The 26,204-nt window shown below is 37.9% G+C and overlaps 1 protein-coding gene across 23 annotated transcripts in view; it reads left to right on the top strand.

Moving 5' to 3' along the window:
- RIMS1 (regulating synaptic membrane exocytosis 1) overlaps positions 1 to 26,204 on the top strand; it is a 699,885-nt gene that overhangs the window by 258,107 nt on the left and 415,574 nt on the right. For 22 of the 23 annotated variants that reach the window (XM_078155292.1, XM_078155284.1, XM_078155287.1 and 19 more), the window contains one exon: positions 24,928 to 25,141. In XM_078155292.1, coding sequence (XP_078011418.1) covers positions 24,928 to 25,141 — 214 coding nt within the window. The remainder of the gene's footprint in view (positions 1 to 24,927; positions 25,142 to 26,204) is intronic. The other variant, XM_078155286.1, reaches the window with a different exon arrangement.

The following is a 26,204-nucleotide window of genomic DNA, read 5'->3' as shown; positions in this document are numbered from 1 at the left end:
TGGCAAAATATTCCAGTGATTCTGTGCACATTTTCTCTTACAATTTATTTTCTCTTTTTGCCATTCTTGGTTCACCAAAATGTAATTGTACTGATTGCGATTAAAAACTTACTTCTTCATCTTCCACTTTGATGGATGGAGGGTTGATTTTTTTTTTATGTAGATATTCCTTTCAATGATATAGGTTGCAAGCCATCCATACCTACCTATCTTGTATAACTTCATTACCATTCAATTAAGCGAGCATTTATTAAGTGCTTGTATGACAGGCACTGTGCTCTGTGCTAGGGATAAAAAGGTAAAGTGCTCTGCCTTCAAGGAGCTTACAGTCTATTAGGAGGAAGCGATATGTGCCTGGCAAATCTCAGGCACTTAATTAGTAATTTTTGAATTAATTTTATATAAGGAAATAAAACAAAAGTTTGTATGAAATAATTGCCAGAGGAGGGTAGAGGTCTAACACAATGATAACCATTGCTAGCATTTAGATAGTGCTATGTGGTTTTCAAAGCACTTTGCAAATTTCTTATTTGATCTTCACAACAACCTGTGAGGTAGATGCTATATTATCTACATTTTGCAGGTGGGAAAACAAAGGCAGAGAGAGAGGTTAAGTGACTTGCCCAGGGTCACACAACTGGGAAGTATCAGGGAGTAGAGTTTTGAGCTCAAGGCTTGAGATTACAGGCCTAGTGGCTCTATCAGTTGAGACACCTAATTGCCTCATGCGCTAATATGAAGAAGGATGTGTTCATAATAAAACAAGGGGTATGGTAGGGGACCAAATGGAAAGGCTGAGATACCATAGGGACATCAGAGGGATAAGACTGAAATGGACAGCCATGAAGGATCAGGACATGGCAGGCAGCAAAGGGAATTTCTGTCTACACATTCTATTACTCAGAACCAGTGAGGCTACATGGAAGTAGATTATCATGGCATTCAGAGAAGCAAATGTAATGTTGATTTGATTACCAATCTCTGAGAAAGAGGTGGAAAGCAAAGGTGGAGACCCACATCTGGTGGTCTCTGGTCCTACCTAATGATAAAGGTAGGGGCCTAGGCTGATTATAGATGAGGAAAGGCATGTTTTGAACTATTCATACTCAACCAGGTCAGCTCTGCCCCAGGACATACTCCAAGGCAGATTAAGCTATCTCACCTGAATGGGAGAGGGGACTCAAGAGGGTCTTCTTTCTTGGACTGCTGGACAGTGTGGGAATGGGAAAGGTGGCAGGGAACATGTCTCCTTCTTATTCCTACTTGATGGTCAAGACAGGAAATGGTGATTATTCAGCCTTAGGTTGGTCATGGAGAAATGAGACATGCCCAGCAACAAATCCAAAACCAGGGGTCTAGCCAAAATAGTTGAGGATTCCTCCAAAGTCTCTTGACATTGTGTGAATACCAATGGAAAATATGGGCTGTTCATCATTTAGGTTTTGCTCTTTCTTTGTGACTGTCTTTTATTTTTGGCTCATCCATTTCTCTGACCACAACCTTTTGTCTTTTTCTTGAACAATTCCTCATTTCTTATATAAATTATAATCACCATAATTCTTAGATACTTTCTCCTCAGAAACCCAAAGAGGCTTACTTTGCAGTTGTAAGTGGTCCCGGTTTCTCTTCTGAATTACTGTGTGGTGTAAATAGTGTAAAAATTCTGAATCTTGAGGCAGTTACTAGTTGGCATAGTGCAGAGGTGGGGAACCTGTGGCCATGAGGCCACATTTGGCCATCTAGGTCCTTAAGTGTGGTGCTTTGACTGAATCCAAACTTCACAGGGAAAAAAAGTCCCTTGATAAAAAGATTTGTTCTGTAAAACTTGGAATCAGTCGAAAGGCCATACCTAAGGACCTAGAAGGTCACATGTGGCCTCGAGGCCACAGGCTCCCCACCCCTGGTGTAGTGTATGGGTTAGACTTGCCATCAAGAAGACCTAAGTTCAAAACTTCTTTTAGACATTTACAACCTTTCTGATCCTAATGAAGTTATTTAGTGTGCCTCAGGCTTTGCTTCCTCATCTGTAAAGTGGGAATCTGGTGGAGATAATAATGGCACCTACCTCATAGAACTGTTGTAAAGATTAAAGGGGATAATATATGTTAAGTGCTTTGGAAACCTTAAAGCATTGTAGAAATAACAACTATTATTATCCCCACTTAAGAGGCTCACTTAAAACTTTTCAAACAGTATAGAGGAGGAACCTACATTAAAGTGAATGATGAGGAGACAGAAACCAGGTAACTTGCTCTACATATCAATGATTTCTTGAAACTCCTCCTAATCAACTGATCTGAGTAAGATGTTGTAAGGCAAAGAACTCTGATTGTGGAGTTGAGAAATGAGTTTAAAGCCTAGCTTCTTTGCCTCAATTTTTTACAAAATGAAAGGTATGGACTAGATAATTTGTAAAGTCTTTTCAGCTCTAAATCCCATAAACCATGGTGAGTTTCTCATATTTGTAATATCTTAGATATTTGTTCATTATCTGAATGTGAGGACAACTTTACTATCCTTATGTCACAGATGTAAGGGAACAAGGATCTTAGGGACTTGTTTAAGATTACACAAGTTATTAAAAGCATTCAGATTCGAAAGTCTCTAAGGAGACAACCTGGTGCAGTGGAAAGAGGCTGACTTTGGAGTAAAAGAAGGTGGCATCTGATCCTGTCTCTGTCATTTAACTACCTTCATGACCTTGAACAAGGTGCAAATCCCCCAGCCTCAATTTCCTAATATGTAAAAGCAAAGTCTTGAAATAAGATAGCTTCTGAGGTCTTTCCAGCTTCAGAACCTCCATTTTAAGGAAAGTGCCCAAGCCAGCCATGTGTCTTCATTCCTTTCTGGACTCCCCTCCTGACTCTCAGTCAGGACTTTCTCCACCGTGGCCCAGCAGTCTCTTCATTTTGAAAGTTCACTCTGACCTTTCTGGCTTCTCAGCCCAGAAGTTCATTCTGTCCCTGTGGCCTTTTCTTCAGATTGGTTGGTTCCTTCCAAAATCTCTATTTTCAAGTGCCTGAACTAGCTCTATCTTTATTCATCTTGTCTCTTTCTCCACTAAGGCCCCCCTAAGTACCTTTTCCTTCCCTCATCTCTTTTTAGCTTCTAGACTGTAAACTGCTTAAAGTCAAGTACTATCTTTCTTTTTGCTTGTATTTGCATTTCCAGCACTTACCACGGTGACTATTTCTTCACACATGCTTGTTGACTTGATTTGATAGATCTAGGATCCTATATGAAAGGATGTTTATTTTGAGAACAACAATGAAATATTTAGTTCAGCATATCCATAATAGTACTAAAATGTTGCTCAACTTAAACCATAAAAGAGCTAAATGGATTCATAAAATTCTGAGTGTGGTGGATATGTATAAGAATAGTAGATCTGGAGTTGGAGGAGCTAGGTTTGAATCTTGATTCTGCTGCCTGTGAGGATTATGCCCTTGAGTGAGTTATCTTAGCTCTATCTGCCCCACTTTCCTCATGTGTACAAGTAGAAACTTGGTTTAGATCAGGAGTCAACAAACAATATCTGGATGTGCCAAATCCAGCCAGCTGACTATAATTTTTTTTTTCATACAGCCCATAAGTTAAGAAAAAATGGAAAAATCTTCTTAGGCCATGGACCACAGTACAAATATAGGTATTAGGCTGGATTTGGTTCTTAAGTCATTTGCTGTCCTCTGGTCTAAGATGAACTTTGAAATCCCTTCTAGCTCTAAATCATATAATCTTATAACTATCTTCATTAAGGCTGAGTCTATATGGGAGCCTTGAATTTGCTACTTTCATGTTGGTTAGATATGTGGGAAGGATCTGTTCTTGTGACAAATTGCATCACAGGCCATGAGACTGATTAGTGCATACTTGGTCTTACTGTGTCATTAAAATAACTGAAAACACCTGTTGGACTGTTTTTCAATCTGGTATTGAGCATTGAATAAATGTGGCCTGAGTTTGAGTTCAAGGTGCCCGGAAAGCATTGGAAGGTTATTATAGATAATGAAAAAATAAAAAATGCAAAATGGACGATCCCTAGCTTTGTGCGCAGTGTGATTAGGTAAAGCTGATTATGACATTTTTAAAACATCTAAATATAAAATAATGTACTGAGTCTTAAAAATAGAATTGATTGTCCCCCCTCCATGGCTGGGAGGCTAGGAGAGTGTGTCTGGAATTGATTAAGTAGTAGGGGCTGTAGGATGGATGAGACAGATGTATAAGTGCATGCAAATTTGGATAATTTTTAAATTCTTCAAATTTGGCCTGAAATTGTCAGGTGCTGCCTCATCTAGTGAAGTTTGCATAACTTGCCACATGCTTTATGTCGGCATGCACATAGAAGTGTTTAAGTTATTTACACCACCTGTTTTATTATTTAGATCATAGTCAGGCCCTAAATGCTTATTTAACAATGTGTTTTAATTAAAGGATGAAAACAGATGTCACCATTAGCAAATATAATGGAAAGGAAATTGCAACTTGTCGCTTTGGTATTGAAATGCACTACAAAATGGCTTAGAAAATACTGTACCTAATGATTGCAGACTAATTTAGTACACAGTACAAGTAAAATCCAGGAAGCTTAGATTTCTCTCTTTTGGGTAGGGGGAAAAATAAGTCTCTTTGGAATACATCTTTACAACCTCAGAAACTCAACGTGGGTGTCATCTAGTATTAGGGTGTGTGTGTGCGCATGTGTGTTTGTGTGTGTGAGTGTGTTTAGTATATCAGAAACACACTTGAATTCATCATGTCTTGGCTCTAGATTATATTTATGAACATATATGGATGTATACCCAGTTAGTTATAGCCATCACTTTGTGGGTTATGGTGAATTATTAAATTATCCTTCTTTAAGAGACAGCAGATTTATTTGAGATGATTAAATTCTAAATTTTAATGTATTTAAACTTCAGTAGTCATGTCACATGCACTGATTAAGCAGAAAAAAAAAATTGGGGAAAAATAGCCATCAGCCACAAAAAAATAAATCCTTCACCCTAATTTCAAATAATGGGGTAGCTAGGTGGCACAGTGGATAGAGTGCTGACCCTGGAGACAGGAGGATCTGACTTCAGATCTGGCCTCAGATACTTACTAGCTGTGTGACCCTGGGCAAGTCACTTAACCCTGTTTGCCTCAGTTTCCCCATCTGTGAAAGGAGCTGGAGAAGGAAATGGCAAACCACTATAGCATCTTTGCCAAGAAAACCCCAAATGGGGTCATGGAGATTTACACATGACTGAAATGACTCAACAGCAACAGTGTCATATAATATGGTCTCTCCTCCTTCCCAAACACACTCCTTTGAAATTTAATTCAACAGGCATCTGTTAAGCAGCACACTGGAGCAGCTTTGTCCCCAGCTTTAAAAATCCAGCAAAACTATTGATTGTTATTATTTTTTTAAAAAATCTCCCTTGGAATCTGTCTCGTCCACTTAGACCTTATCCTTTGCTTAGATCTGGAGTTTTCTTACTGGTGTTTTTATTTTATTATATTATCAGAAGATGGTGATAAAAAATTTAAAAAAAAAAAACAGTCCCTACCTTCAGTGAGTTTGCAATTGGGAGGTAGGGGTGGAGGGCATAATAATAACAAAAATAATAATAATAACATATATATATGTATATATATATATATATATACACACACTATATATATATATATATATATTCAAAACAAATACAAAGCAAAGAGATTCCATGGTTTGAGTCAGGAGTTCTTAACCTAGAGTCTGTGATTTTTTTTTTAAATCAATAGCTATTTCAACATAACAACAACAACAACAGTGGCATCTAGGTGGCATATTGGGTTTGGGATCAGGAAGACCTGAGTTCAAATCCAGCTTCAGATACTTACTAGTTGTGTGATCCTGGGCATGTCATTTAACCTCTGCCTTGGTTTTTACAATTCTAAAATGAGAATAATAATAATAATAGTTTATTATATTCACAGTTTATTTATGATAAAATGATATGATATTTGTGAGGTGCTGAGCACAGCAACTGGTATGAAGTGGGTGCTTAATAAATGCTCGTTTCCTCTATTTTCTGCTTTATAATCCTATGTATTTTATTTTGTGCCTTAAAAATGTTATTCAGAGGAGCCACGGGCTTGAACAGACTGCCAAAGGGTTCAAGTTCTAATCCTGGTCTAGTGGGGACAAAGACTAAGTTTGGAAGCCAGCGAGATCTGGGTTCATTTCCAGCTTCTGACTTCTACTGGCTTTGTGGCCCCAGGGAAGTTATTAAACTTCTTGGTGTCCCTGGAATATCTGTAACATTATAAATTTTCAGATCTGCTGCTCATCTGCGTTGGCAAAAGGAATTTCCTCATGGGAAATTCCCTATACCAATGCAATCACAGTTTGCATATGCAAAAAAAGGGGGGAGTTGGTGGTAGGGTAGTGTACTAAATACTGGGCAATCAGGAAAGATCTCTTGTAAGAGGTGTCACTTGAACTGGCCCCGAAGGGATTTAGTGGAATGCCAACCTAAAATAAAAGGGAGCACTTTTATTGTGAGAAAATGAATGGCAATGAGATTTTATGCTAGCAGCTAGTATAGGCTGGCTGGCAGTGAAGGGATTAACTGGAGCTGGGTCCTGCGAAGCTTTGTGAGCCAGGAATCCATTACTGCCTGCAGTATCCCATTACAGCTCTGTCGCTCCCAAGGAAAACCATGGAATTTTGACATTGATGTCTGGGGTCACTGCTACTTTCAAAAGACCCGGTTTGGTCTCCCAGTGGAAGCCTTTAAAATACAGGCTGAGGATTACTTACCCTGTCAAGACTGAACCTCCATCTTCACCTACCACTCATTCATTCAAATACCATTTTACTATTGTTAAATGTCCAAGCCTCAAAAACAAGGAATAAGAAACACAATTCTATTAGCTTTCTAATTAAAAGGACACTATTAGACTGCATAAGGTCCCCAAATTTAAACATTACCTTTTATCAGCCATTCCAATTGAAATAGCATTCATCTTACTTGGCATTTTTAGACTTGCTTCCTATAAATCGCTCACCCATTGTTTCAGAGCTTTGGAAAGAGCAGAATTCTTAAGTATCATGCAACCTACATTTCTCAGTTCAAAATAACCTAGTAAAATACTCATTCTTCCAGTGTCAAATTTTATATTTTATTTTTTCCTACTTTTAATAGTTCTTATGAAAAATATTTGGGTAATGAAACATCATTCGTGCTAAATGGTACCAGTCCTGTTGGTTCCATTTCTTATCCTTCTAACCATGCTATTATTCCCCTGTTCAAGAAGCTTCCTTCGTTCCTTATTACCTTTAGGATAAAATACAAAACTTTCTGTTAGGCTTTTAAAGTCTTTTGTGGTCTGGTTGCCACTATCTTTCCAGGTCAATAATTACATATTAATCTCCCCCATATACTTAATTTTTCTGCTAAAGAGGCCTACTCTTTTTCCATCATATATGACATTCTATCTCCCATGTCATTCCTTTTGCACAGACTACTGCCTATTCCTGGACATTTGACTCATAAAATACTTAGCTCCTTCTATAGTTTAATCCAAGTGCAAGCTCCTATGAGAAATATTTCCTGATTCTCCTTGTTGTTTGTACTCTACCCTCCCTGGCTGAGCTTACTTTAAATTTATTTTGCACATATTCTATATTTATTTTTTTCTATATATATTGTAATAATGTAGGCTCATTCAGGAAAATCTTGTTTTTGTTTTTGTATCTCCAGTGGTAACATATAAATGCTGGATAGAATGGAATGGACAAGGGTGGCCAATGCTTATGGCCCTGGAGCCTGGTTCTTTCCTTCCTTCCTCCCTCCCTCCCTCCTTCCTTCCTTCCTTCCTTCCTTCCTTCCTTCCTTCCTTCCTTCCTTCCTTCCTTCCTTCCTTCCTTCCTTCCTTCCTTCCTTCCTTCCTTCCTTCTTTCTCCCTTTCCTTTTCCTCTGAAGCCTATTTGGGTATATCATGACCTTGTCCTTGGGACTCAAAGGGAAGGGACATGGCTACTAATAGGTATCAGGGCACTTCCAAATGGAGCACATTCCACTCAATCTGTGAGTGTCACACCTGCTGCTGCTTCCCCTGGTATTACTACTAGCAAATGGGAAGCATCACATCTGTTTGCAGTGGCACTAAGGCTGGTCTTTTTCAATCAGGGTTCCCATGTTGAAGATATGATGCTGTTCATAAAGCAATCATTTGGTTATAAAAGGGAAATGGTTTATTAGTTCATATATATGTATAAATATAGAAAGTTAGACTTTTTTCAAGTTTAATCAAACTTGAAATAAACAATATCCTTTTGGCTTCTTTATAAACAGGCTATTAAATGGACCAACTAAGTCACTGACAGTGATGCCTCTGTGTCAGGAAGTACTGTTAGCCATGGTTGCCTCCAAGAGATATTAATTATTTGTACACAGAGAATGATGCCGCATATTATTTTGGAAGTAACAGCTTCTCTCCTATAGTCTCGTGTATGGAAACACATAAAATACATATGGCCAAAATTGGTATTGGCTTCCATTCCCACCCCCATTTCCCATGGTTAGCCCATGTTTCCCCTTTCCAAACAGATTGTTTCTAAAGACTATTGAAAACAGATGGTGGGGAAGAACAAAACTTTGTATCTTTTCTGCATACACGAATACACACACACACTCACAGACACACACACACACACACACACACACATACACAAACACATACAGTCTTCAGGTGTTGGAAAATATTCAGAGGATGCTAATTCAAATGGAAAAAGGCCTTTAGTACACATTAGGTAATGATTGATTGAAGGCCAGGGGGAGGTTCAGACTGAAGAAAAGAAGGCTTAGCAGGGGCAGGAGCACTTTCTTCAAGTATTTTCAAGGCTATCAGTTGGAAGAGGAATTAGACTTCTTAAGTTTGGTTCAAGAGGAGTACTAGGAGAACTAAGAACCATAGATGGAAGTTGTGAAGAGGCAAATTTAGGATCTGATGCAAGGAAAACTTCCTGACAATTAGAACTGCCCCAAAGTGGAATGGGCTGCCATGAGAGGTAGTGGAATTCCCGTAACAAGAAGTGTCCAAAACCAAGTCTGAATGACTACGTATCAAATACGCTGTAATGGCGATTATCTTTTAGGTCTGGGTTAGACTACTTGGCCCCTGAGGTGGCTTCTATGATTTTGTGATTCCGTAGAGAAATTGCATGAGACCAGCAGTCGTTTTACCAAGAACTCAGACTGGCCAGCTCAACTTTGGTGTAATAATCCTGAATTTCATTGAACCTAGTTTCCGAAGAACACTTTTAGCAAAGATGTCGGTTTTGTCCATTTTTATGAATTATCTCTACCGAAAAAGGCATTTTTTCTGTTTACTTTTTGTGATACATATGCACCCCCTCACCCTTTCCTCCTTTTGCAAATGCTTACATGTGACAAACTTGGGGTTTAATATTTATGGAGTATGCATAATGTACTAGGCATTCCTATTACCTGAGTAAGATGGTTTTCATTAAAAAATCAAATTCTATTCCATCTTTCTTTTCTTCTTTTTGCTTTTATTCCTAATTATTTTTTCCAGTTTATAGTTTTCTTTCTTTTCATTTTCCTCCATGAAAATATGCTTAAAAACTAAAAACATCTTTATAAAGGCTTATATGTCTCCTAGCATATTTCCAATACAAGAACTCTGATATATCTCCAGTAATAAAGGGGAGGAAATACTTCTGGCACTATTATTGACTAACACATTAATAAAAGAAATTTTAAGTTCTTTGATAGCTGCTACCTGTGAAGTCAACTGAAGCCACCACAATTAAAAGATCTTACCCCAATGTGCATCCCTGCCATTTCTGAGGGGTGTTGTACTGGCCCAACATTTAAACATGTACAACTTGGGTCTTGAAGTATCCCAATAAACAAAAAAAGGTAAATAGCTAAAATTGTTCTTGGGACAAATTCGATTGGGGTGGGGGACGTGGATACAAAGCAAAAACTAAAGGACATGAATGGTGGTTCTCCAGGACAGGGGAAAGTCAACAGGATGGGAAGAATAGCAGGGAAGGGGGCAGGGCAGTAGAGGCCAATCCTACCATTGGTGAAGTTGTGCTACTAGGGCTGTATTCTCTCTCCCTTAGAGTCTCATAGGAGCAGTTTTGTCTGATGCCTCCAGAGAACCTCATGTCAAGAAACTGTCCAGGTCAGGAGAGTAGTCACTGAGAGGAGGAAAAAGGGAAAATGTTACCTTTCAGGAAGGAAGCTTGCCAGGCCTCCTGGGGCAAAGTTCTATTCACCCTGTGCTTACTTAGTCAGAAAAAGGCTTCTTTGAAAATGGATTTACTGATGAGAGCTTGGCCAAAGTAGCAAAGTATACAACATAAATAGCTAATCTTCAATTTCCCTCTCATTTTCCCCTAAGTGTCATCTCTCAGACAGCTTTCAGATAACAGGAGGGTGCTGATTATATCAGACACACTAAAACATTTTTTTAAAAAGCTAAATGAAGTGCTCCATGAGGAAAAAGCAAAAAATCTTACTTGATCTATAACAAAGTAGGCATGTGGAGTAAGGGTCCTCCACAAAAGCACAGTGATTTCAAACAATATTTTATCAATTTTCTTCCTGTTCTTTTTCTAGCCATCTCTAAAAATGCATTTTATCCTAATAGGTTATACCCCCTGCTGAATGTACTAATTTTATTACAACACATTAGATACTTCAAAGAAAAACATTTCATAATTTAAATAACTGTATGAGAATTAGTGTAAAAAATGAAATCTTCAGTGCCATCTACTGGACACTTGAAGGGATGTTTAAAAAATATCCCTTTCAACTGGAGGCAATACAATGTTTTCAGGCAGAAATTGATAAATTGTTATTTGACCTTCCAAATTGTTGCCTGCAAGCATTATTACTCAATAAATCACAGCAATTTTTTTCCTCAATGAATTAGATACTCAGCTATCTTTTTTTATTTTTATGTAAGCATTAGCTATAATGATTCCTATAAAATGCTTTCAAAAGTAGGAACACATACCAAAGTAAGACTACGTGCTCTTAAATATGATATATATCTCAAGTTTTAAAACATTATTACAAATTATGTTTCATATGCTATTATTACCGCAGAATGGATTAGAATGAAGAAAAAGTAATTTTCAATGCTGTTTTTTCAAGATAAGAATGTTTATACAGAGTTGCCTAGAGTAACTAAAGATATTAAGTGACTTGTCCAGGGTCACACAGCTAATATGTGTCAGAGGCAAGACTTGAACCCAAATCTTCCTTACTGGGGCCAGCTCTATCTACTTTGTGTGGTTTTATTTTTTAAAATAAATTTTATCGATACCTTTTGTTTTTTTACATCAAAATGCCCCTTTTCCCCTCTCCTCCCCAGGAATTGAGACCACCCTTTGTGACAAAGAAAAACAGTGAAACAAAAACATGCAGAGCAGAGATCATCGCCAGTAATGTGTGCAACGTTCTTTCCAGTAGATCCCCTCTCTAACCAGGAGGGAAACAGGTTTCATCCCTTATTTAGAAAACAGTTCTTTGAAGCTTACAGTCTAGAATCTTTTTTTTCTTTGCTAGTTCACACACACACACACACACACACACACACACACACACACACACACACACACACACACCCCAGGAGTAATAACCAATCAGAAGCCCCTGAGTAGGTCCCCAGCCTTCTTTATAAAATACTTGCAGCTGTATTGATTTGGAGGCTTCCCTGACGCATTGAGTCCATCTGTAGATGGAGAAAGGAGCCCTGATGAGAACTTGGTGTAATTTGCCTTGCTCTGGGAACAGCCTCTGGCCAGACCATCATGAACTCTCATTTCCTGCCATGGCCTGGTGACTAGTCAGTCAGTAAATAAGTATTTATTAAATACTTGCTGTGTTCCAGGAGCTGCACTAAGTACTGGGGATGCAAAAAGAGGCAAAAGACAGTCGCTGTCTTCAAGGAGCTGACCATTAGGTCTGATAGTCCTTGGTGGCATTTCATTGTAGCCCTTCCTGCCTTTCATCTCCTGCTTTGGAGTGTCAGGCCAATCCCAAGATAGGGTGCCTTTGTTGTAGAGGTGTGAGCTGTTGTCCCTATTTTAGGGGTGGATGCTGCCCCTTCCATGCTCCTTTGTGTCTTTAGCTAAATCACATGGCCTTCCTTCCCATCCCCCAACGGTGGCTATAGGCAAAATGAGGGGATTCTTTATAATGTTCTTTCCATTACCCAACACCTGTGTCCCAAGCCCTGCCATCTCCCTCTTTCCTCCCCATGTTAGTTTTCTTCTTTGCCCTTATTTTCAGAATTGAATCCAATTAAAAGGAAGGTAGTTGGACAATGACAATGCTTTTCTCCTCTCTTTTTTACCTCAGTTTCCTTTTTTTCTCCCTCTTTACCTCATTTGATACTTTTTCTTCCTCATTTCCATCCTATATCTCTCTTGTCTGTCTGTCTGTCTTATTCTTTCTCTGTGTGTGTCTCTCTGTCTCTCTCTCAGATCTTTCACCTAATTCTCTCTGTCTCTGCCTTCTTGTTCCCTTCATCTTTGTTCAGTCCCTTTATTGTTGATTCCTTGAGCCCTTTAATTTACTATTGACTGTAAACATCTAAAGCAAAGAAATAAACAAGCTAACAAAAAACCCAGACTAATAGATGGGGAAGGGAGTCAGACTTAAGTGATGGCTAGGGTTAGTAATTAAACTATACTTATTAATTTTGGGTGTATACATATTTGGTGGAAAGAATGAGGGGAGACAAATTTCTGAGACATGTATTTTCTCAAGCAAATAGAATAGAATCTTTCATACTCAGCACATTCGTTGTTTGGATACAAATCCTGCTTACGGAAGGCTTTCACTCTTAAGTAGACTCAAATTTCCCTTGTTTGCACTGTTAATTTGTTTAGCCATCCCTTTTAAAAAGAAATGTGTCAAATCTCACCACAAAGAATATGTTGAACAAAGCTCATTCCCACAGATGGCCCAAAATGACAGGTTGTTTCATTCATTCAGCAATTATTGAAGAGCCTCCTATTGTGGGTGCTAGCAGAGGGAGATGGATACAAAACCTAGATCACTCACCTATTTAGTGGGTGGCCCCTATTTATCCATCTCATAAAATACAAATTCCTTAACTACACATTTAAACATCTTCATAATCTGGCTCCAACTTCTTCTTTCAAGAACCTTCATATTCTCCTTTCAGTATTCATTCCTGTCAAAAATGACCTTTTATTGTTACCCCTTACATAACATTCCATCTCTCACCTATTCATCTTTGGACAATTTTCCTTCTACCTAGAATTCTCTCTCTTAGCCCTGACTTCCTGGAATCCTGGCTTCTTTCAAGTCAAGTCCTTAAGTTAGGTCAACAAAAATTTTTAAATGCCTAACATGAGGCAGGCGTTGTGATAATCTCCAGGCGTACCAAACCATCTCCACCATCAGTTCCTGCTGAGATGGTTTGATTTTTGTCTCTGTATCCCCAGTGCCTCACACAGTACCTGCCACGCAGGAAATGCTCAATAAGTGTGCACTGAAGTGTTAGAAAACTAAACAAAAACAGTTTCCTACCCACAAGGAGCTTGCATTTATGAGGTTTCTCCACAATCCAGCTCCAAACTTGCTTTCAGTCTACATATTTATTTCCATCCTCTAGTCCAGTGTCTTCAAACTCAAATGAAAATGGGGGCCACTAGACCATAGATAAAAATTGCCGAGGGCAGTAGATTGATTTATTTGTACAATATAATGTTATCTATGCTGTATTGTATTTTTATTTACTTTCTTAACTATTTCCCAATTACATTTTAATGTCTTTTGGCCCACTAGGGAGTGTTGAGGGCCATCTACATTAGGGACTGCATGTTGGACACTTCTACTCTAGTCCTCTCCATATTCTGTCTGCTTCAAATGATCTTAGCAATCAAAGAATTTGCTGCTTCCCTGGAACAAGTCTCATGCTTTCCTGCCCTCATTTATGCTACTCACTATGACTGGAATAGCTTCCCTTTTCTCCCCTCCTCCACTGATACAATCTTTACTTGTTGAAATCCCACACTTCAACTCTATGCCAGCCGAAATGCAACCCATTAGTGAAAATCAAGTCATCATCTCTGTGAAGCCTTCCCTGACAATCCTTTCTCATAATGGAAGTAATCTCATCTTCCACTGAACTTCCCTAGCAATGTGTTCCCCTTTATCATCATGGGCCTGCAAGAGACTGGTGTCTAATATTTGTCCCCTGTAGGAAAGGGGAATTGTCGGTGATCGTGTGAGCCTTGTGGGGCTGTAACACACAGTCCAAACTCTTTTTTTGTTGCTCTTCAGTTGTTTCAGTCATGTCTGACTCTTTGTGACACCATTTAAGGTTTTCTTGGCAAAGATACTAGAGTGGTTTTCCATTTCCTTCTCTAGCTCATTTCACAGATGAGGAAATTGAGGCAAAACAGGGTCAAGTTACTTGCCCAGGCTCACATGGCTAGCAAATGTAAGAGGCCAGAACTGAGCTCGAGTCTTCCTGACTCCTGGCCCCACACTCTATCCACTGCACCACCTGCCTCCCCCTGCCTCTAAAACTAAACTCTAAGTGCACCAGTTCTCACTATATTCTATTTGGTACTGCAATCTGCCTTTTGTGTTCCATTCTGTTGGCCCTGGGAAGACATCTCTACCTGTTTTCTCATTTTAGCCACAGATAAGTTGTAGCCTTGTCTAGCTTTCAATCCTCAGTATAAATTCTTTGGTCTTGCCTTCTAACCTTTTGCCAAAACGTAGTCCTCTCCTCTGACTTGTTGGCCTCAGCCTGCTCAGCCAACCAAACTTTCAGTCTACCTCCTGTACAGGATATTTACTAAACCTCCTGAACTGGCCTCTAGGCCTCCCTTATATGGAATTCCATTGCACATCCTAAATTGAGCCTGGCCATTGCTATTGCCCTAAACAATTTTAGGAAGAGTAACTTTCCTAAAGCATAGGTCTGACCATCTACTCAGTTAACCCCAGTCCCACCCTTGTGTGGTTTTGTGGTTTGTCCTTCCTTCTCCAAGAGGACCATGACATCAGCCAGATGATGGCATGACTTGCAGTTGACTTTGATTTGAGTGAGGGAGGGCTGTGCAAAGTCACCAGTCTCACTTTCTCCTCCAGAGCCATCTGTGTCCTTTGGCTAGATGCTGATCAGGACGATTAGAGATGGCTCAGGATGCAGTGGCCCTTTCAAGCTAAGGTCTTTTCAGGTTCTCACTTTGAGTGAGGCAAGACCAATTCAGTGAGTAGGCCTCTTTAAGAAGTGAATCAAGGCGGGAAGCTAGGTGGTGCAGTGGATAGAGCACCAGCCCTGGATTCAGGAGGACCCGAGTTCAAATTTGACCTCAGACATATAACACTTACTAGCTGTGTGACCCTGGGCAAGTCACTTAACCCCATTGCCCAGCAAAAAAAAAAAAAAAAAGAATGGATGGTCCTTTTAATTAAAATAAATCGAACTGGGAGGGGAAGACCCTCAGGGTTGTTGGCCAAAACAGAGACAGTCACTATTTACATTCACTCTGAGCCTGGAGGGCCCAAAAAATGACGACTAAATGGTGCTTGGGCAGGGACCTATTGTTGCCACCATAATACCTCTAGGATTAAATACCATAGTCCTCAATTGGGCATTTAAAGTATTCCATAACTTGACCCCTTCTTACCTTTCTGGTCTTCTTATACTTTGTTCTCCTCCATTCACTGTAGAATCCAACTGCCTTGGTCTTCTTGTTATTCCTCAAACACACAACATTTCTATCTCCCATCCCAAAGGCACTCACCATTTTATGAGTTGTAAATGCCTACAGTGTGATCCCTCATCTTTGCCTCATGGCTTCCTAAGATTCCTTTAAATACCATCTAGTTCAGGAGGCCTTTTCTGATTCTTCCATCCAGTTGCCCCATGGAAGTTTTCCATCTACTCCATATATATTTTGCATGCACGTGTTTTTTTTTTTTTCTTACATGCTATCTACCCTATTAGAATATGAGCTTCTTGAGTGAGGAGATAGTGGGGGATTTTTGTCTTTCTTTGTATCCCCAATGATTATCAGTGCTTGGCACATAGTCTTCATAAATGTTCATATATTTGCTTATATAATTGAAGTGAGTATAAAGCTAAGTGGCACAGTGTATAGAGAGTTGAACCTGGAGAAGAGTTCAAATCTGCTCTCAGACACTTACTTAGTTGTGTGACCCTAGGCAAGTCACTTAACCATATTTTCCTCATCTGTAAAATGAGCTGGAAAAGGAAATGGCAAAATGACTTCAGTATCTTTGCCAAAAAAACCCCAAATGGGGTCAAGAAAAGTTGGACATGACTAGAAAATGACTGAACGACATAAATGGTCACTTCGTAAATAATCATTGACTGACTGACTGACTGACTGACCCACATAGGTATAATTACCATACCTTCTACAGACTCACATTCTGTTTAGGAGGCAGAGCATTGACATGTAAAGATAATTATTATAACAAAGGGTTCAGAACATCTTCCTTTTCTTTCAGCATTAATGTCATTTTCCTCCTATTCTGTGCCATTTCCTTCCAGGGTGCTTCCCTCCCTAGCTCAGTACTTCAGATATCTCCTCCCCCATTCTGTACCCCTAGCCTCCTAAGTCTTGCTTGTGTCCTCCCTCTTCCCCACTATGAGGTCCAACCTTGAAGAAACACACTTGTTCTATATTTTGTAGGCTCTTTCTGACCACAAACTGTGGCCTAGATGATAACTTGCTTGCCAGTTGAATAGACTAACTTATGCCAGTAGAAAATGGTTAGAAGTTCTCTTAAAGAAGATCTTCCTTCTTTTCTACGGTAAATTTTAGAAGGGGCTTTTTGAAAAGAGAGTATTCTAGTTTCTGTTGTCTAGTCCAGAGACATGACACCAGTGATAGAAATTCAAGACCAAGTAGAATGGGAGGACTAGTGATGGCAGGATGTAGAGTGAGATCATTGAGAAGACAAGGGTTCTTGCCACCATTCCAAGCTGCCTCATCTGTTTATGATTTTTTTTAAGGCAATTGGGGTTAAGTGACTTGCCCATGATTACACAGATAGTAAGTGTCAAGTGTTTGGTCTGAGGCCTAATTTGAACTCAGATTCTCCTGACTAAAGGGCCAGTGCTCTATCTACTGCTCCACCTAGCTGCCCCCTGCTTATGATTTCTAATGGATATATGCTATGGGTGACCACTACTGAAACAAATTTTCAGGATTTGCATGAGTATCAGCATCTCCTCCGGCATACTAGTTTCATTTTCCATTTCTCTTCAACTTCTTTCTTAAAATATGTTATATGTTTTATTAGAAATTAAATATCAGTACAAATAACAAATTATAGGCAATATGCTATAGCAGATGGGAAGAGTCAGTGTAGTATAGTAAATAGAGTGTTATCTGATTAGGAAGACCTGGGTTCAAGTTCCACCCCTGACACACATTGGCTCTGTAATGGTGGGCAAATCACTTAACATATGAATACCCCCAGGCAACTCTAAGACAAAACTTGCAAATCTGGTATGGATTTGAGATAGCTAAGTAGTATAGTGGCCATGTTGCTCAAACTGAAGTCAAGAAGACCTGGGTTCAAACGTGGACTCAAGTTTCAACTAGCTATGTGATCCTGGGCAAAGCGCTTTACAACTTTTAGCCTCGGTTTCTTTTTTATAAAAAGGGTGCTAATAAAAACACCCACTATAGAATTAATCTGAAGAACAAATTAGATAATATTTGTAAAGTGCATTGCAAACAACCTGCTTGGCAAATGCTAGTTATCATTGTCATCATCATCATCATCATCATCATTATTACTATTTTTATTAGCTATATTGGTTAGAAGGAGTTCTTCCTATCAGTGTGATAACAGGTTCTGCCTAAATAACAACAACAACAACAATAATAATAACAACAAAAACAAACAGACAAACCAGCTACAGAAAGTGAAACAAGGCATAAAACATTAGTTTAAGTCCTGTGTCTGACAAATATTAACTTGTGTGATTATGGGGAAGCTATTCAATTCTTATATATGCAATTCATACAATTCAAGAAGACTCTAAGTTATCCATGAGTTATAGATTTTTTTGGGTAGGAGATATTTTCCAACTAATTAAATTACAAATCCAGACTAAAACAAATAAAAAAAAGTTTAAAAAAACTATAATTGCTTAGTAACTATTCACATTTCAATTAATTTCAACACACAAAGAGGTATCCTGAGATAATGGATAGAGATCTGGCCTTGAGGCCAAAAAGACCTGTTTTCAGGTCCTCTCTTTTAAAAATAGTTATATGACATTGGACAAGTCCCTTGACCCCTTACTACTCTAGGCCAGTGGTGTTAATGCTTGTTGATTTCACTTATCTTTTCTCCCCTGAAAGGAAAAAAGAGTGTAATCATCATCCCTCTTTTAGCTTCCAACCTAGATGGTGAATTTAAGGGTTTTTTTTTAGCAAGGGAAGGCACTAAAAAACCTAAATATTATATTTGGGAAAAGTGAATTTCTTTCTGTAAGGAGAGAGATGACAGCTCATTTAAGGACCAAATTCTTTTTAACCAAAATAGCTAGAAAGCTAATTAAAGTCTAGGCATTTCACTCCAATCAGGATCACTATCTCTTGGCCAAGCCTATATCTGATAGGGTCAGAAAGTCCCCTTTAACTATAGGCAATTCCTGGTTGTTAATTGTCATTCCTGTTCAAGCCATTTCTAGGGCTGCTTTCCAACAATTTCCAAAGATTATGTGGGCTCTGCAGTGTTTCCAAAATTCTGAGTCTAGTCATGCAAGTGAACCAGAATAAGCTCAAAACAAAGTTCAGAGGCATGATTATTGTCTTTCCAGTTTCTGGTCCACTGTCGTGTCTTTGTTAGGTGCATGTGGTAGGATAACATTCTCTTGTCAGGCCAATTTAAACTTCCTAAGTAACTGGCCTGAATACATAACTCTCTCTTGCTCAGAAATCTTTAGTGGCTACCCTTTGCCTCTGGGATAAAATATAAATGTTTCAATATGGCATTTAAGACCCTCTCATAAATTGGCTCTAACTTATATTTCCAACCTTATTTCCCATTACTCCCCTCATGAACCCCGTGTTCCAACGAAAGTGAATTGTTAGCTGTTCCTAAACTTGATAGACCACTTCTGACCTGGATGAATTTGCACAATTCATTAGCCAGACCTAGAATGCATGTGATTCCCATCTCTGACTCTTTGAATTCTTTACTTTCTTCAAGGTAAAACTCAGGTATCATCATCTCTTCTGTGAGACGTGTTCTCCATCCCTTAAGTTTTTAGTGGTCTCTCCCTTCAAACTAACGTAGGGCCTTGTACACAGCTAGTTCTTAAGTGTTTGTAAAATTTCTTCCTTTCTCTCTTTCCATTCTCACTTCTTTTTTTCCCTCCTTCCTTAACTCTCTCTCTCTTCTTTTCTCCCTCCCTCTTTTCCTTCCTTCCTCCTATCATTGTTTTATATGAAAGAAATGGAATGTTGTTATACCATAATAATACATATGATGAATCAAAAGAAAGCTTTCCCTCCCACAAGTATTTATTGAGCACCCATTACAATGGACAGGTACTGTGATACCCCATAATATCAAGCATGCTGCTTTGCAAGTAGTAGATGCTCAACACTTTTTAATTCTTCATAAACCATTCATTACCAGTCCTTTGTTTTGAAATCCAGGCTTTAGATATCTATAGGGTATAGAAGGGGTTATTTAAGGTATGGAATACAGTTTTATATGTATTTGAATGGAAATATATGCTACATTAATGTAACTACACTCCCCATGTAGTCACAGGTATAACATTAGGTTTTTCTGTACTGGACACAGTAAGATATTAAAACAAAATAATCATAATTGTGCTGTGAACCTATTTTGTACACACACACACACACACACACACACACACACACACACACATCCAGATCTAGGCCTAAAGCTTTTGTTTTGATATAAACTCTTTTCCTTTTTAGTCATTGCATATTTTATAACATTTTTATATAAAATGTATAAGCATATTCAATAGCAAACATTATTTGAGATTGAAAGCAGGGATTGTATATTTTGCCAAGCTTACTAATCAATAATAAGGTGTCATTAATTATGTGAACATGATGTTCAAATAGAATTCATTTCAAAATTTTTTATTTGCTGCACTGAAACCCATATTTACTGTAATACAGTATGATACAATATGCATTTTGCATTTATTATTCATAATAGAGCAGTAGCACATTCTGATATAGATTAAAGCATTAGAACACTAGAGACAAAAGTTAAATCTGATACTATAGTCTCAGTACTAGTGTTCTAGTAGTATCTTAAAGGTGTTAGTTGTTCTAGGGACAGAAATCCCTAGTGAAATATCACTGTTAATATTCATTTTGCCCCTGCAGGTCTTACACTGCATGAATAAAGACTCTAAGTTTCCTTGGTATGGTGAAACAAGTACCAAATCTGGAGTCAGAGGACCTGGGTTTGGGAATCCTCATTCAGCCACTTAAGCCTTTCCATTCATATCGTTGGCCCTTAACAAATGCTTGTTGACTGGCTAACTCAGATAGTAGGGAGCCAAGCTGGAACTACAAAACATGTATCCAGATTTCCTATTTAATAGTATTTCCATGTCACCAGGCTACCTCTTATATCACATTATCATAAAGACGTAATGCAAGGAGAACTTTTATCTTATCACAATTCTTTGTCCATTTTATTTTTACTTTAGTGGTCTTATTTCCTAAAATACACATTTACTTCCTTATTCTTTCATTCTTTGGGTTTTATTTCAATTTCCTTCAGCGGATGCTACTCCCTGTTTTTATCCTTCTTTCATCTGTAATAGAACCTAAGGAAACTAAAGGTTAAATTTTGGTTTCTTTATTTAGGAAGTCATTTATATCCATTGCTAATTGCTATATGTTTGAAACTACGTTTTCCAAGTAAATATGATTCAATTTAGTGGAACAAGTAATTTTTCTATAACACGAAGATAAGATTTCCACCTTCCCTACTCTAATCTCAGCAATGAATCTTAAATGTATGAATTAGTTGTAAGTAAGATTTAAATTGTGCTGTGTTTCATACCTTTAACCACTTTTTAGGTGGAGTTCAGATGCTACCACTGCTACTCCTACTCCTACTCCTATTCCTGTCTCTAGCATGTGAAATGTGTTTCACATATGAATGAATATGTTTGTTATCTAATTCTTGTCCTTGATGAATGTGGAGAAGTGGAAAACTTGATTTCCAGTATAGGGAAGAGGGAGAATCTAATGTGTTTTTTTTTCTTTAATTTCTTGTTCATAAGTTGCTTGCTATCAAAAAAGGAGAAAATCAATCCTCACTTCTTCAAACTATGAAGTTCTTATATCAAACTTACTTGTGTTTGAGGGAATAAGACATCCCTACAGTTTTTTTGAATAGAAAACCTGAGGTTATTTCTTCCTTCTTTGAAAATGCTACATATTTGGAGGTCAAAGACTTGATAGTTGCACTCTAAATTCTAGGAAATACACTAATGTCAGAAAGTTTGTCCAGGTGCTCTGTGGTAAACAAATCTACAACAAGTAGCAAGGCATTTCCCATAGGTTTCACTTGTTGGGGTATTTCCAAGCTGTCACTAAGGAGGGGAACTCCTTCAGTTCACCTTTAGATAATTATGGAATCCTTAATAAGAGTCCTGAGGGAGGAGAGAGTATAATGTTAAACAAGGAAATTCTATTGGCTTCAAGATATGTTTAGGGAAAGACTGAAACATACTGGTTGTGGAAAACTGTTCTGGGTCACTGGTCTTCCATCTTTATGCAGCAAATGAATTTTGCATTACTTACATCATTTGCAATAATTATTAAATAATGAGAATTGCTGACATTTTATCATATATAAAGGGCTTTACAACAACCTTTCAAAGTAGTGAGTTATTAATTCTATGATAAGGCAACCACAGCTCAGAGAGTCTGGGTAACTCACATATAATCAACCTTACAACTGAATGTCAGAGCCAACACTTGAACCCAAATCTCCTGACAAGCCCCTCCTGTGCTAGTACAACTAGAAGAATGTTGCGAATCTTCATTGATGAGAAACAAATACAATCTGGCTTTAAAAATCCATTCATTCTGGAATTATATCTTAGGGTCCTTTGACTACATGATAGAAGGAATGGTTATATCAGATGTAGTGAACAATCATCCTAAAGTCAAAACTGACACACCAGCCCTCTCTAGAAAGTATATAAATCCAAATGTATAAGGAATCATTAATGTTTTAAAAGGCTTGAGAAGGCAGAGTGAATAGATATCTGTAAATTACACACCAAAGTAGTCTGGATGAATCAAGAGATGGATCAAGCAGGTAAAAAATGAGGTTTCACTTTCTTTACAAAGAGCATTTATTGAATCCCTTCCATGTGGGTTGTCCTGATGAAATAATGAAAATGGTTTAGTGAAAAGATACTCTAGCTAGAAAGTGGAGCAATATGGGTTCTCAGCTCAGTTCTCTTACTTAGCTGTATCACTTTGGGCAAGTCAATGAATTCTATTCAATCCAGTAATGATTTATTACATACCTGTAACATGAAATGCATTGTGCTAGGTGCTGGGGCTAGCAAGATCGAAAAAAAATTCCTGAATTCCAGGATCTTACTGTCTTTTAGGGGTAATAAAGTATAATGAAAAGAGTGTAATTTCTAGAATCAGCACATCTGAGTTTAAGTCCTTTGGGTCCTTGGATGTAACTTCACTTCTCTGGAAACTAATTTTCTCATTTGCAAAATAAAGAGGGTGGGGACTTGAATTAGATGATTTCTAAAGTCCCTTACAGTTCTTTGATTGCACAATATTTGATAATATCATAAATGAGAATTAGGAAAGTACATTGGAATGGTTTGAGTGATCTAAAAGGTTGAAGAAGGGGTGCGTAATTTCTAACTGCAATGACTAGGAAAGGCTTGATGGAGGAACTGGCCCCTGGGCTGTACCTCAGAGAAAGGAAAGTATTACAACAGAGTTTGATGTTGGATTTTGTTCCAGGTATGTGGGACAGTTGCCAATACATGGAAGCAAGAAAATACAGGAAGAGATCAGATAATGGCACATAATTCATTTTACCCCCTCCTTACCTTAGTTTCCTCATCTGTAGAATGAAGGAGTTGGACTAGGTCAGTGGTTCTCAGGCTCTGGTCCATAGATAGAGACTATTTCAGGGGATCTTCAAGGCCAAAACTATTTTCATAATAAAACTAATCAAATATTTTCACAATAATATTGGTGGGTAGGTGGCACAGTGGACAGAGGACTGAAGAACTTGAAACACTTGAATTCTGATACCTCAGGAAGACCTGAGTTCAAGTGTTAGCTTCAGACATTAGATGTGTGACTCTGAGCAAGTTACTTAACCTCTTTGTCTTCGTTTGCTCAACTGTAAAATGGCATAATAACTGTCCTCCCAGGGTTGTTGCAAGGAACAAATGAAATAATAATTATAAAAGATTTAGCACAGTACTTGGCATACAGTAGGCAATTAATAAATGCTAGCTGCTGCTGTTGCTACTGCTGCTAACTACTACCACTACTACTGTTACTAAGATGTTATTTACCTTTTAAAACACTCTTCTCTTTTCCAACTACCTATCTATATGAAGTCAAATATACTTTAACCAAAACAACATATTACAAGAGACTGGATACAGAAGGAGATATGAGAATAAAGCTGTCTTATCTTTAAATATTAAAAAGATTTACAAAACTAAGATAATACCATATTTATTTTTTTTGGAAAATAGTTTTTTCATAAAATGCCATTTTAATAACATATAATATGTTTATTATTGTTATTTTAAATGAATAAATACATATTTTGAGAAAATATCCATTTCAATTTTAATATGGTAAATATCAATAGATATAAGTAATATAAGCTAAAGCTCTTTGGTGTTTTCAATAATTTTAAGAGTATAAAGTGTTTCTCAGTTTTGATGAGTATAATGTCCTGAGACCAGAACATTTGAGAACAGTTTTATTAGATAAACCCTATAATCCCAAGATGAATGAATGAATGAATGATGAATGAATGAAAAAAACATGTATTAAATGTTAGTTTCTAGGAATATAAACACAGAAGGCAAGGAGTACCTGTCTTCAAAGAATTTATATTCTCTTTAGGGAGATGGCACAACACAGTTTGGTGGTGATGTTTTCAGAAAGGTGTTTTGATTTGGAAGGCTATAGGGATGGTGAGTAGAAACATAGGGAATTGGTTGCCATACCCTTACTAGTAGCAATGCCAATTTGATTACTGAACTAGTAAGAGAAAGGAGGGGTTAGAGACTAGGGGTAAACATACAGAATGATGGCAGGGTAGATAGTATGAATATGACTGGACTGGAATATGAAGCATGATAAGCTGACCAAGTGTGGTGGCCCATGTGACATGTTTTACTAATCAGGAAAACTCAGACTCAGAACAGGAGTTTGAGAGCTGAGAGGGTTCAGTTTCCCAGGAGAGTTCAAAGTCAGAGTAGATGGCAAGGTCTAGTTACTAGTCTTTTTATTAAGGGGATTTGTTCTGTGAAGTTTGAATTCAGTCAAAGGGCCACACTTGAGGACCACATGTGGCCTCGAGGCCTCAGGTTCTGCACTCCTGCTCTAGTATTTTGGCGGGTGAAGGAACAGGTAGTACGGATGATAGGAAAATGGTCAAGGTGGAATGAGTCTCTTATTTTGATGATTGCTTTATCTATAGGGTAAGATACATAGGTCAATGAACAGGATAACATATCCTTTGGTTCACATCACTACATGGTCACTGCATTACTTTGGGAAGAATTGTTTTCCCATCACCTATGATATACTTAGTTTTCTTCTGCTTTGTTTGTGTGTTTGGTTTTGCCCAGGAGATTGCATCAGCAATTTGAAAGCTATAAAGAACAAGTGAGAAAAATTGGGGAAGAAGCCCGGCGTTACCAAGGAGAGCACAAAGATGATGCCCCCACTTGTGGCATTTGTATGAAAACAAAGTTTGCTGATGGTTGTGGCCATTTGTGTTCTTACTGCCGGACCAAATTCTGTGCGAGATGTGGAGGCCGAGTTTCTCTTCGATCAAACAATGTAAGTGTGGAAAGAATGGAAATAAACATATTTGATGACAATAAAACCATTAAGATTTCTAAGCCTGTAAATATATCTATATTGGAAAGAAAATATATGTATAAAGAGATAAACATTTTGCAAGTATTTCTCCTGCCCTGTTATGTGTTTTCCTTCTATGTATCTCTCTATTTTAAAATGTCAGCAATATGATGAAAAATGAAGGTAACTTGGTTAAAAAGTTGCTTATCACTGTGTGAGATTTTAAACATTGTTTTAGGAATTGTTTTATGGACCAAGCCTTAACTAGCACTTTTTCCCACATTGAGGAAGCTTAACAAAATAGACCTGAGGGGCAAGCAATATGAAACCCACCCTCAAATCAACTATTAAGGATAATTCAGTTAGATGGGTATAGAAAACAGGGAGACAAAGACCTTAGGATGCAAAGAGTCTTCACTGCCAAAGAGGAGAGATCATTTGGAATAAGAAGTCTCTGAGATGAGAGAAAATGCTGTGTAGTGGCTTTCAATTTTTCCTAATTATTCTTACCAATGAGACCCTGTGGTCAACTGTTTCAAAGGTACTAGAATGTAGGTGGTGCCAATGTCCTCTAAATTTTAACATCTTGGTGAAAAGTTCCAGTTGCCCCACCCTAGTTACAGTTCTACTTTTAGGTAGAAGTAATTTTTCTCCACAAAAGATTGACAGTCTTTTTTTTTTTCTTTTTCTTTTCTTTTTCTTTTTTTTTTTTTTTGGTGAGGCAATTGGGGTTAAGTGACTTGCTCAGAGTAACACAGCTAGTGAGTGTTATGTTTCTGAGACTGGATTTGAACTCAGGTCCTCCTGACTCCAGGGCCAATGCTCTATCAACCAAGCTTCTCCAAGACTGACAGTCTTAATCTTAATGAGTTGTAAATTCCAGGAAATTTTCATGAGCAGTTTGGTTGTAAAATATGAAACTAATTTCAGTTTCAATGATTTTAATGTTTAAAATAATTAGGCATTTTTCTAATTTTCATTATGTGAAACAAGAACATAACCATTATTTTTCAGGTCCTTTAATTTAAAAATACAATTTATA

The sequence above is a fragment of the Phascolarctos cinereus genome, unplaced genomic scaffold (assembly GCF_003287225.1).
Source record: "Phascolarctos cinereus isolate Bilbo 61053 unplaced genomic scaffold, phaCin_HiC Scaffold_5;HRSCAF=322, whole genome shotgun sequence".
In the NCBI taxonomy this organism is placed as follows: Eukaryota; Metazoa; Chordata; class Mammalia; order Diprotodontia; family Phascolarctidae; genus Phascolarctos; species Phascolarctos cinereus.
The sequence above is the reverse complement of the archived record's forward strand: the minus strand, read 5'-3'. Positions and strand labels throughout refer to the sequence as shown.